This window comes from Hakea prostrata, chromosome 5, assembly GCF_041222555.1.
Source record: "Hakea prostrata isolate BN-2017 chromosome 5, UWA_Hpros_2, whole genome shotgun sequence".
In the NCBI taxonomy this organism is placed as follows: domain Eukaryota; kingdom Viridiplantae; phylum Streptophyta; class Magnoliopsida; order Proteales; family Proteaceae; genus Hakea; species Hakea prostrata.
In genome coordinates, this window is record NC_142604.1 from 51,031,209 (window position 1) to 51,044,983 (window position 13,775).

The 13,775-nt window shown below is 36.9% G+C and overlaps 1 protein-coding gene across 1 annotated transcript; it reads left to right on the top strand.

Moving 5' to 3' along the window:
- Positions 1-4,981: 4,981 nt before the first annotated feature.
- Positions 4,982-6,388, top strand: LOC149016421 (E3 ubiquitin-protein ligase ATL31-like). Its single transcript, XM_089157096.1, has one exon. It carries the CDS (start codon positions 4,995-4,997, stop codon positions 5,940-5,942), a length of 948 nt encoding a protein of 315 aa, XP_089013222.1. The 5' UTR covers positions 4,982-4,994; the 3' UTR covers positions 5,943-6,388.
- The last annotated feature ends 7,387 nt before the right edge of the window (positions 6,389-13,775 follow it).

A 13,775-nucleotide genomic window follows, 5' to 3' on the forward strand; every position in this document is an offset into this window, starting at 1 on the left:
AGGGGAATAGAGGCATAAAATAGGGTTTTTAAACCCAAATTCCCAAAACTACCAAGAATTTGGGGATGAATGGTCAACCTAGACCGGTCAACCTGTCCGATTGACTGGCCCTTGGTTGACCCCTGAACCAAGGTCAGATTCCGGTGATTCTTGGCTTGAAATAAAGGTCTTTCAAATATTTTCATTGGGTATATTTACCTCATCGTTTGGATTCTCCATCATCGGTTTTCGGACAAGCCAAAATCGTCTTTTAATCCCTTTGTGATTGATCTTCTCTCTCCTCTTAAATTTTAGGAGAGAGGTTGAGTAATCACTAGGGTCATCCACTAACATTGGGTCCACTTCCGCACCTTCGGACTTGACTCGAATGGCCCACAGCTGTTGCCGACTCGAGTTCCAGGTTCGTCGCAGTCCTAAAATTCAGGGGATTTCACATATTTTCCATTCATGAGCATTGGTGGCAACAAACAAATTGAGATTGATCCTTGGGATTTCCCAACTGGAGCCAGTGCTTCTTGTTTATATGCTCCCAAATGTGCAAAACATTCATCGTAGTAAACACACATTTGAATACCTTGCAATTAGATTTTCAGCAAACGGAAAAGTTTGGCAACTAGTCCAAGAATAGGATTTCCCAAAACAAAGCTATAGAGCTTTGCAATGTTAGTGGATATCCTGATGCATTGCAAAAGAGGGTCTAAACACAGGGGTGGAATCTCAAGAATCAAAATTAGTAAACATAGGAAGGAGGCAACCAAGAAGCTGCTGAAAGGACGATTTCAGATTTTTCAAAATCAAAATATTCTTGCTGAAGATGGAAGATACCAGAACCATACGCCTCTTTTCATACACAAATTCTTAATTACAATAAAATCAATTGTGCATCTATGTAGCTTTAGTTGTGGCCCATTTTTTAGATTTCAGATTTTCAAAACCAACATCTTGCTTTGATGCTTCTACAAATGCAGTAGGTTCTAGAAGAAGACCATTTGCCGCTTTTATATTTTTCTTCCTCCAGAGATCAAGTAATTCATCACCAAGAGAGAGTAGATCTATGGGAAGAGGTACTATGGCAGCAGGGCTCAAGTCTGAAACAACAGGTAGAGCCACAAGGGCAGAGATGGGGGCAACAACAGCAGCAATAGTGGTTCGGTGATAGAGGCAGCCCTGGCCGAGTCAGAGGAAGGACGTAACCTAGTGGAAGACCTTACTATGTTCATAACAGGAAGACCTGAGAAAGAAAAAAGAAAACCATGATTTAACAAAATTGACTAATGGTTTGGACTAACGTATCCAAAACATGTCCAACTTTGGGGTGTGTGTGCTTATGAAACTTAAAGTGGGGTGTTAGCTAGTGTTTTAAGACCTCCAAGTTGGGGTGTCTCTACAATTTTCTCTTCTTGTTATATGGTGCAACACCACATTCAGTTGATTGAAGAAAGCGATTTTGATCTTGAGTACCTTATTCCCTTGGAACTTGAGATTGGGTCCAAGGGTTCAAATTTGTGTTCTACGGTAGCACTTGTTTTGAGGGGGATTTCGGTCTATATGAGCCATTATAAAAAATAAAATTAAAAAAATTATTACTTCACAGGATGGTGTATATTTCCCAATGCGCTAGATTCTGTTGGAAGCGACAATCACCGTGGACGCATGGCCGCGATCGACGCTCAATTTGGAGCTAAAACAGAGAAGTTATGCGTCGCCTGATTTGAAGGTCATTTTGGTCTATCTCAATTTTTCTCATTTTCCTATGCAAGACGGGGAATATTTGCTGATATGCCAATGTTCGTTGGTGATGGCAATAGTAATAGATGCATGGCTATGGTCGACACTCAATATCGAGATGAAGTGGAGGAGTTATGGGTTGTGTAACTTTGGAGGCATTTTGTCTTCGTTTTTCTATGTAAGACAATCTGGATTTTCTTGCATGAAAAACTTTATCAGTAGTGGCAATTGTCAATGGCAAATGGCCGTGATTGACACTCAATCTGAGGTCGAAACAAACAGGTTACTGGTTGCCTAATTCCTTTTGCCTAATTCTAAAAGGAATTCTCGTCAACCTGAGTTATTTCTTGTTCTCATAGTAAAATCAGTAGAGACTTGCTGATGTGGCAATCCTTATTGACAGTGCTATCACAAACACATGGCGCGGTTGATGAACAGTTTGGATCTAAAATGGATGACTCATGGGTCACCTAAATTTGGAGGCCATTTTGGTCAATTTGAGTGATTCTTTGTTTTCCTGCTTAAGATGCTATAGATTTTCTCATATGGCAAATTCGATAGGTAGTGGCAATCATCAAGGACACATGGAAGTGGTCGCCCCCCAATCAGGAGCTGAAATGAAGAAGTTATGGGTCACCAAATTTTGAAGTCCATTTTGGTCTATCCAAGTGATTTCTCATCCTTTTATGCAAAACAATGGAGTTTGTTGATTTTGAAGGCTTTGTTGGTAAAGGTAGTTGTCTTTGTGAGCGTCACTCGATTCGGAGCTAAGACGGGGAAGTTATGGCTCTTCAAAATTTGCAGGTGTTAAAACAAACACCTCGAATTGCGAATAAAAAAATAGACAAAATGAAAAACATACAAAGATTTAACGTGGTTCACACACCAATGTGAAATGCTACGTCTATTGGCGAAGAAGAAGAGTTTTTCACTATGTAGAAGAAGAATAGAAGGAGATCTCACGACCAATCGCCAAGAATGGCGTTACAAGAACTCTCACCCAAAACCCTAATTGGAGAATCCCAAATATTTCAATAATGTGGTAGGCGACCATAATATGTATATATATAAACTCCAATTGGTTAAATGGGTCGACCCATCGGGTTGGATCATACTGTACTACGAGGGCTCCAACCCCGCACCCGCTACATAAACCAAGATCAGTGGTGGGCTCTAGGCTTAGGGCAATAGGTCCAAGCCCTCTTCTTCCACCACTCAAATCTTTGCAAACGATCATTCGGATCACCCAACAAAAATGTCAATGCGAGTCCATCTTCCAAATCAGATACAAGAATTTGGTCAGAACATAACAGAAGGGCATTTTAGTTGATTTGAGTTGCTGTTTGTTTTCCCATGTAAGACAGTGTAGATTTGCTAGTACAAAAGATCCCACGGGTATTGGCAACCGGCATGGATGCATGGTTGCGAGCGGCTCTCAAATTAGAGCTGAGACAGAGAAGTTATGGTGTAGATTTTTTTTTCCCAGGTTGTGTGGTTCGTTTGGACCACATAAGAAACGGTACATAGTCATGTGGCCAGTGAAAACTCGAGCGGTTTAGATTTCTCTGCATTTGAGATGCTTTTTTGGTGGTTGAGATTGTTCGTGCTATATAGTGTAGCACCGTATTCGGTTGGTAAATGAAGGAGATTCCGATCTTGGGTACCTCATTTTCTTGGATCTTTGGTTCCGCTCCAAAGGTGTAGATTAAGGGTGATCCTTTTTTCTAGTGCATCACCAGCGTAGAAGACGCATCGCCAATCCAGCCGTTAGTGTTTTGGATAACACATTCATCCTAATCAAAGGTATGCAAGTGGTTAACTCAATGCGACTGTGTCACATGGAATCACGAGTGTTATGGTAGAACACCCACATAGCCTCATTGCCAGTTAAAGAGAGTCTTTATCCTCGCCGTTCTTTATATGGAAATCACAGGGAGCCGTTCCCTTGACTATGAGAATTTGACTCCACGAGAACTTTTGGCCTATTCCCTTGCCACATGGAATCACGAGCGTTATAGTGGGATTCTAATCGAACAATTCCCTCACCAAATGGCCAATCAACTTAGATATGTCCCTAGTCATAGATATATTATTAATTATTAATATTAATTAATATTTTAATATATTAATATATAGATCATATTCAATGGTTCTATCTAGTCTAGGTAGATGTCAAATTGTGCGAGAGTGGTCCTTAACCTTAAAAGATAAATAACATACAATGCTTTTTATATATATACCAAATCTTTGGCTCCTTATTTTCTGATGTGGGACTAAAGTTTTCACGATAAAATATCATAATAGGAAACAATAAATAGATAAATAAGTGAAAACATTTATAATAATTAATACTACATAATTAAGTTTTACGCATTCCAATAGGGATTTAAGTGTTTAGAGCAATCCGTGTTGATGCCATTTCTTACAGAGCAATCCGTGTTGATGCCATTTCTTACCTAGACCATCATGATTCATGTGTATAGTTATAAGATGGTAGATTAAAAAATAATGTAAATGTACTTCTAGCATAGTGATGGTAGCTTCCTATGTAGAGGACTTAATTCTAAGAAGATCATGGATTTGAACCTTTATACCTACCAAACCTTCCTCTAATTAATTTAATATGATCAAAATAAATTAAATTTCTACTTCTATGTTCTATCAACATTCATCTACCGACTATTTGTTAAGAAAATTATTTTTTTGGTCAACAGTTAAGATCATTCGAATTAAAAAACAAAAACAAATTGCATTAGTGCGCGTCATGTGATTTATATACTCCTTTATTTATATCAATACTACCCCCAAGAACTACCCAAGTATATTTGTCAACTATGAAGTAAACAAACTATTTTCTTTTCAGAAAACAAAAATATCTCTCTTTCATCTTTGCTCCCAACATTCCTTCTGCAACCCTTTTTTTTGGGTCAACTTCCACCAACTGTCTGTAGTTTATTTTTGGGAATCACTGCCTGGTGGATGTATAATCAAGAAAATTGTGAGAGTTTTGAAGTACTATTACCGGGAAAGTTTATATGGAAAAATGCAGGGAGGAAAAGAGAATATAAAAATTTAAAATGGATTTCTTGTCAACGTTTATCGGAAGAGAATATAAAAATTTCATATTGATTTCTTGTCAACGTTTAAGATAATGATGGAAGGAACATTGGGTAGCAGAGAAGTTCTAATTGTCCTAAGAATATCCTTGTGACCTTTCCATTAGCCCAAAAGTTGGCATCAGCTAGCACAAAAACCCAGTTAGCAGCATGCATGATCAGTTCCTGCTATCAATAGTGAAGAACAAATCGATGGAGAAGCGTAGTCACTGTTCGATCGTTGGCCTGACTGGGCATTGTCTTGCAGGCCAAAATGTAATAATCTGCATATGCTTTTTCTTCATGTTCATGTCTTTACCTTACGCTAATGCAGAAAACCACAAAGAACAGCGCGCTGTGGCAAGCGTCAATTTCGGCTATTTAGGCATCACACTCATCATTGTTTTCGGTTGCTTCTTCCTCTTCTTCGTCGCCGGTTGCATCGGCTGCTTCAAAAGCGATGGAAGCATTAGTTTTCATGGCGGACATGCCGTAATCTCAACAGTAGGAAATCAAGGCCTTGAGCCCACCGTGATCGAGGGGTTTCCAACCTTCGCTTACTCGTATGTGAAAGGTCACAAATTGGGTAAAGCAATTCTGGAATGCGCCGTTTGCTTGACCCAGTTCGAAGATAAAGATACGATTCGATTGCTGCCCAAGTGTGATCATGTCTTCCATCCCGATTGCATTGATGGTTGGTTATTGAAGCACTCAACCTGCCCAGTCTGCCGGGCTAACCTCGTTCCTGCACCGTGCGAAACATCAGTAACTATAAGCGAAGAACCACTTGAGGTTGCACTGGCAGTAACTGTGGCGCCGGAGATGATTAGCCAAGCTTCCATGCAGAACCGGCCACCGCGTTATGCTGGGAGCTTTCCACGGTCTCATTCGACGGGTCACTCGCTGGTTCAACAGGGAGAAAACGTGGACCGGTTCATCATCCGACTTCCTCACATCATGAGCATGAGGCAACTGAGCTGGTCTGAGAGCATGGTGGCTACTCCAAGAATGACCGGAGCAGAAACCGGAAGGCTTCATGAGACACTTCTGTCCGATTCCTCGATTGTGTGCACGAAAGCCGCCGAAAGTGTAGCGTCGTTGACTTCGTTTCTAGTTTAAAAAACAGAACAAAAAAGAAAAAAGAGCAAGGATCACGTTTTTACTGAAATGGATTGAAATCCTCTGCACTCATCCAGCAAACGTCTCTCAATGAGTGCCTTGAGAGCCACGTGTCCTTTATAAATTTTCATTAATTCTTGGATTACAACATTTTTAAGCCAGCTTAAGTAGTTTGATTCATCAATCAAACTGAATTGTGAGAATCCTAGGGTTGGAAATTCATGGAGGACACGTGGCACTCACTGAGAACAATTTGTTTGGATGGCCGCTCACTTGGACGTTGTAGCGAATTTGAATTCTATTCAAACGATATGGTAAATGCTTGTAAATTTCATAGAAGAGAAAACCATCAGAATATATTGTACATGAATTTCTGTAATGTGGAGACTTGTTCTTTTTTTTTTTTTTTTTATCAAAAATTGAAAATTTTCATTAAATAAAATTGTTTAAACTAGGAGGCTTTACGATAACAAAGAGGAATAAACTATAAACATTGGTGGAGTACTCCACCAAGACCTAGTCAAAGCTTTGATCCCTTAGCCATGAAATTAGCTAAGATATTAGAAGCCTTGGGAACATAACTAAAATGAACAAAATTAAAAATAGAACTTAACCTAACAATCTCTTGAACTAGACTATGATACATCCAATCTAGAGATGCTGGGAAGCCTTGAAGGGTCATGATTGCGGCATGCAATCCAAGTTGATTTGCAAATTTGATATATCCAAAGACCTCCCTAAAAGCAATCCATCTCTCACAGCTTTAAACTCTATAGCTGTAGTCGAGTTGTCGTGTCCCTCTTTGCATTGTGCTGCAACAAAATTCTCATTCGTATTCCAAGTAAAGCATCCCCTGCCTCCCTTGTTTACCACAGCATCCCATGAACCGTCCACAAACATTTGGAAGCATTCCACATCCTCACTTGTATTTTGCAGAAGACTTGGTTGAATTCTCCCCCTCATTGATAGAACCATTTAAATGGCTTTGAATATATGCACCCAGAAAGGAAAAATTAGTCATAGTGAGCACCATAGAAGCATCCTTACGACGATGTAGAGCTACATTCAGGGGCGGAGCCAGGATTGAATATTGGGGGGGGGCGAATATGCCTGGGCCAATGTGGGACCCACCGTGGGTCCCATCTCATAAAATTGTATTATAATTTGACATGTGGGGCCTACATTAAAAATTTAGGTAAATTAAGCTGAAATTCTAAGCGAGATTTGAATTTCCATTAATATGAATGAAATTTTAGAAAAAAGTTTAAGGATTAAAAAAAAAATCAATGATTATGATTAGATCTGATAAAATCTATGGTTGAATTCTAACGAGATTCAAATTGCTATTAGTAGAATCAAATTTTAGGAGAAAGAAGAACAACTAAATAAAAAAAATAAAATTATACTTTATTAAATGAATATTAAAAAAATCGTGATGAATGTGAGAGAGAGAGAGTGAATACTGATAACTGTGGAGAAGATTTCGAAAAATTCCAATGTCTGCTAACTACTCCAATATTTTGTGAGACGTGTGGAAAAAAAAAAAAGAGAGAAGAAATAGGAATAAAAGAAGAGATTCATTAGAGAATAAATAGGAATGAAAATATGAGAGAGAATATAGGGAGAAATTCATGGATCGTGAGTTAATTTTTAATTAGAATTTAACCATTTATTCCTTAAAACTAGGGGTTTAATGATAACCATTTGATTATGATTAAGAATGACATTTGTACCCATCATCTATATCTTAGATTTTTATTTTTAATTTTTGGAGGTGAGCCAAATAGTGGTATTTCACACGTAAAGTGAGAAAAATTAGGAGGGGGGGGGGGCCCTCCGGTCCACTGGCTACATTACACCAATGCACTCCATATTTGATTCACCCGGTCCATATTATCACATGCCCCGAATGAATTCCATCCAGTGATGAAAATGCTCTATCTGCACACAGAAAGGAAAAATTAGTCACAATAAACACCATAGAAACATCTTTACCACGATATAGCACCCCCTATTTGATTAACCCAGTCCATGTTATCACATGCTCTAAATTTACCTCGAACAAATTCTATCCAGTGATGAAAATGGTCTCCATGAAATTCAGTTGTATCAATACGTCTTGTTCAATTATTTCTTAACGTTTGATAGTTTTAAAATTTTTATTTTATTTTATTTTTATTTTTGAGTTTTTTACATGAGCCCCCTCCATTTTCATGGAAAACAAACTGCACCCCCTCTAAAATCAAAACCTTGCAAATACCCCCTCCACCATTAACCCCGTTACTTTGGATTGTTAAATAATTTTAATATGACCATATTACCCTCAAATATAACGTTTGAACTTCATTTTTAAGAGCTTTTTACATAAAGCCCCTCCATTTTCATGGGAAACAAGGCGCATCCCTTCTAAAATAAAAAACCTTGCAAATACTCCCTCCACTGTTAATCCCTCAAATATAACGTTTGAACTTCATTTTTAAGAGCTTTTTACATAAGCCCCCCATTTTCATGGGAAACAAGGCACATCCCCTCTAAAATAAAAAACCTTGCAAATACTCCCTCCACTGTTAATCCCGTTACTTAGAACTGTTAAATAATTTTAATATGACCATATTACCCTCAAATATGGTAACGTTTGAACTTCTTATTTTCAAAGCCATACCACCTCACTCCTCTCAGTTACTCACGATGCCTCGTAATCTGTCATCACCATTGCCAATCAACGTCCACGATTGTCACCGGAGCAACATCTGAGGAGAAGCAGTGCATACCTCATCTTGAGGAGAAGAAACGTTGCAAGAGAAGAAGAAGAAAAAAACACAAGTGAGATACACACTGCTTCTCCTCAACTGTCCCTCCGGTGTTAATCGTGGGTGTTGATTGGCAGTGGTGATGACAGATTAGGAGGCATCGTGAGTAACTATGAGGAGTGATGTGGTATGGCTTTGAAAATAAGAAGTTCAAACATTACCATATTTGAGGGTAATATGGTCATATTAAAATTATTTTACAGTCCTAAGTAACATGGTTAACGGTGGAGGGGATATTTGCAAGGTTTTTTATTTTAGAGGGGGTGTGCCTTGTTTCCCATGAAAATGGAGGGGGCTCATGTAAAAAAATTCTTGAAAATATAAAGTCCATACGTTACCATATTTGAGGGTAATATAGTCATATTAAAATTATTTAACAGTCCTAAGTAATGGGGTTAGCGGTGGAGGGGAGTATTTGCAAGGTTTTAATTTTAGAGAGGGTGCGATTTGTTTCTCATGAAAATGGAGGGGGCTCATGTAAAAAACTCTTTTTTTATCTAAGGTTTGATGATTGTATCATATTGTGGTCCTGTAACTTCTCCTTTCAGAATTTCTCCTTGTTCTTTGATTATTTTTAATAAAACTTAGAAACTTCCATTTACCCCTTGTATTTTGGTTTAATGGCAACGATGTCTCCCAAAACCATATTAGTATATCAATTTTCCCCTTGATGTATACTCAGCCCCATTAACTTCGAACTTAAAATATTCATTATAACTTCGTATTGAATGTGCTACATATTTTATCCATGCCCTTTATCTTCATCTTCTTCTTCGAAAATACGAAGAACCACCATTATCTTTGCTTCCTCAGCCTGATAATTGATAAATGGTAAACTCACACTCCATCCAACACGTGCAACCTTACAATTGAATTCGACCAAATACTAGCATCCCTAGATGTTATATTTTTATTAAAATATATTTTATATTAAGTTTTAAAATTAGTTTTGTATTTCTTTTATTTTAATTGTTTTGTTAGTGTGTTGGACCAATGAGTTAAGGGTAGTAATGATGCACTCATTGTTGTGAAAAAGTACAATGCAAGTGTATGCTGTTAAGTAATATAATGATAAAAGATCGCTCCCTCAAATACTCTAGATTAAGTACCAAATTAATTAATTAATTTTATTTGAACAAATAATAAGGAAGAGAATTATTCTAGACTATAATGCAAATTGAAATTTAAATTAAGATTATTAATAGCTAAAAACTTAGGGGTCAGATTTCACCATAACTAAGAATTCCCACCCTTTCATCCATCTTTATAATTTGAGAATTTTTTTCTAATTGATGTCGAGATTACTGTGGAAAACATTTCACCATAGAGACCAGCCGGTTTGCTCAGGCGCTTTCCCGGAATCCAAGAATTCACACCTTTCATCCATCTTTATAATTTGAGAATTTTTGTGGGGAAATGGATTTTTCCCCGAAACAACCCCCCCCTACCCACCGAAATCGCTCCTAAAGAGATGATGAACTCTATGTTTTTGAGTTCTAATGTAACACTTGATATGTGGGGGAAAGCTATGTTGATAATATGTTATCTATCAAATAGAATCCCACATAACAAGACCGGTATGGTTCCATTTGAGAAATTATTTGGTAGAAAATCAACTATAAAACATTTACGTATTTGAGGTTGTTTGGCTAACGTATTATTATCAGATTCTAAGAAAAGAAAATTGGGTTCCAAAACATATGATTGTGTGTTCTTGGGGTATGCGATAAATAACACGGCATATCAGTTCATGATAATTAAATTCATGGATGATGTTATCAAACCAAATAGAATCATTGAATCATAGAATCAAGGGGTGTTGAGTTTTTTTAAAGTATATTTCCCTTGAATTGTGCCATACTTATGAGTAAGGAGAACCAATTGATCAATGGGGAATTGGATCCAATTGAAAAGAATATCAATAAAGAATTGGCTAATAGTGATGCAATCAACTAAGAACGAGCAAGCGACACAAAAGACCAAAATATATGGATGTTGAGTGGCTTATTTACTTGGTAAATAAGGATCCTCTTAATTATAAAGGGGCTATTACATCACTAAATGCCATCTTTTGGAAGGAAGCAATCAAGAGTGCACTTGCTTCAATCTTGGCAAATAATACTTGGGAATTGGTGGATTTACCAATTGGCTATAAAACTTTAGAGACCAAATGGATATTTCAAAATAAGTTAAAAAATGATGGCTCTCACTTGATCGTTTTAAGGCTAGACTTATTGTTAAGGGATTTAACCAAAAACCAAATATCGATTATTTTGACACATTTGCCTGTGTGTCGAGAATTGCCTCAATAAGGGTTATGTTGGCAATAGAGTCAATTCATAACTTAGTCATCCATCAAATGAATGTAAAATTGCTTTTTAAAATGGTGATTTATAAGAATTTACATAAAACAATCAGAAGGTTGTATTATAAAAGGACAAGAGCAAAAAGTTTGCAAGCTTAAAAAAACCCTTATATGGATTGAAGGAAGCGCTAGAGCAATGGCATGAAAATTAAACAATGCTCTAATTTCAAATGGTTTTGTTGTTAATAACGCCAAAATGTGCTTATATAACAAGTTTTATGGTGATAAATGCATATTTATTCTACTTTATGTAGATGATCTGTTAATAATAAAGACAAGCTTACCAATAGTGAATCAGACTAAGCATATTTTGATGTTTAATTTTGTTACAAAAGACTGAGGGGAAGCTAAATTGATTTTTGGGTTCAAAATCATAAAGCAAAAAAATAATATTTCACTATCTCAAGCTCGTTATGTAGAAAACATACTTAAAAAGTATGGCTACCATGAGTTTTCAGTGGTCAAAACATATTTTAAGGTGGGATGTCATTTGAAAAGGAACTTGGGTGAACCAGTGAACCAAAAAAGGTATGCACAAATCATTGGTTCGATCTCATTTCTTATGAATTGTACACATCTGGATATTGCTCTTGCGGTAGGAAAGTTGAGTCAACGTACTCAAAATCCAAGTAAGGAGCATTGTAGTGCAATTGATAGATTACTAAGGTAGGTAAAAGATACTATAAACTATAGTTTATACTACAGTGGTAAACCAACGGTTCTGGAAGGGTATTGCAATGCTAATTGGATTTCGAATACAAACGAATTCTTAGCCACTAATGGGTAGTTACACTAGCATACGATGCAATCTCTTGGAAGTCCACAAAGCAATCATGTGGAACGGACTCTACCATGGAAACTAAGTTCATAGCCTTAGAGAAGATAGGAACAGAAGCCAAATAGCTTAGAAATTTAATGGTGGATATACCATTGTGGGAAAAATCGACACCATCGATATCACTATATTGTAATAACAAAGCTACTATTCACTTAGCCAAGAATAAGGTGTACAATGGTAAAAGGAGACATATATGCCTTAGGGACAATCTTGTGCGACAATACATAGATGAAGGAATGATAGTTATCGATTATGTAAAGTCAGAAAGGAATCAACCTGATATGATGACAAAGGCTATGTTTGTCAAAAAACTTGTGTATTGCATCTACAGGAATGGAGTTAATGCCTAACCTCGAATCATATGATGGATATCCTACTTATGTGAAGAGGCTAAATACCTTAATTAGATTCAAGGGGTACAAATGAAGTCATGGGATGACCGTACTATTTATAACTATTCCATTCTAGGGTGTAGATGAAGGTAGTAGTACTACCACAAAGGTAAGTTGAGTGAAACTCTTAATTAGTCTAATCTCAAGAAATGTGGGGGGTTTGGCCGCTGCCAATGATAACTTATAGCCAAGTTCTCTAAACATTCATGAATCTAAAATAAGGGACATGGCTGATTCAAAATTCTAAAGTGTAATACAAATGGTAGCTTCAAAAGTCGACCTCTAGGGCATGGATGATAGGACGGTTAGCTACACTAATGAGGAAAGATTCAAGGAGTTTGACTCTACTCATAGTTTGTAGGGTAGTTCATTAGATCTAGTGTAGGTTCAAGTCTAAAAGACACCTATAATGATGTGTCCTTTGGTGTTTAATATAGTCACAACACATGTCATTTGTAATTTTGAAACTTGTGGGGGATTGTTAGATTTTTATTAAGTTTCAAAATTAACTTTTTGCATTTATTTTATTTTAATTGTTTTGTTAGTGTGTAGGACCCATGAGTTAAGGGTGGTAATGAGACACCCATGAGCAAATGAGGCCCTTTATAACCTTGATTATGAGGCTCTTCATGACATTGATAAAGAGGTGTGAGGGGGTTATGAATATCAATTGCAATTAATATGAGAATTTTTAAGACATTGATCATGGTAATGAGGTGGGCATACTTGTAGGGTGGAATTTACTCAATTTCAAGCCATTGACCTTAAATTCTTATTGCACCTTCATTACCATTATCATGAGTGGGGTTAAGGCTATATTGAATGGATTAAATCTAGGTCATGCAAAAGAAGTGAATATGAGAATTAATTCTCCATTTAGTGGGGAGGTTAGATCAAGGTGATTTATCCTCATTAGTGGAGAATGACAAGTCCATTGACTTTCCATTAGTAGGGAATTGATTATCTCTTTTTTGAGGGAGGTGAGTCATTATGATTCAATGCCAATTCATTATTTTGAGAATCTCGAGGGGTGTAAGTTGTGGTTTGGGTCTATATAAATCCAACCCCTTTCTTGCATATTGAGTGCAATGGATACAGTCCTCACACTTACATTATTTGTTGCTTATTGTTTTACAAAGTTCATTTCTTTCTTTGAGTTTGTCATAGCATTGTATTGTAGCTTTTGGCTCCTTGAAGAAACTAGAAGAACTGTCTCATCTTCAAATTGAAAGTTGATTTATCTTGGAGGTGGTGGTGTGAAGAACCCTTGGTAGTAGAGTGCATCAATTACCTTAAAGGCAACACTCAAGGTATGACTTAATCTTGTTCATTGGTGGTTCATTCAATTGCAACATCAAGTTCTCTAGATTAGCAAAGTGTTTTCATTTTTCAGTTGTATTATAATTCCATTATTGTATTTTTAAAATT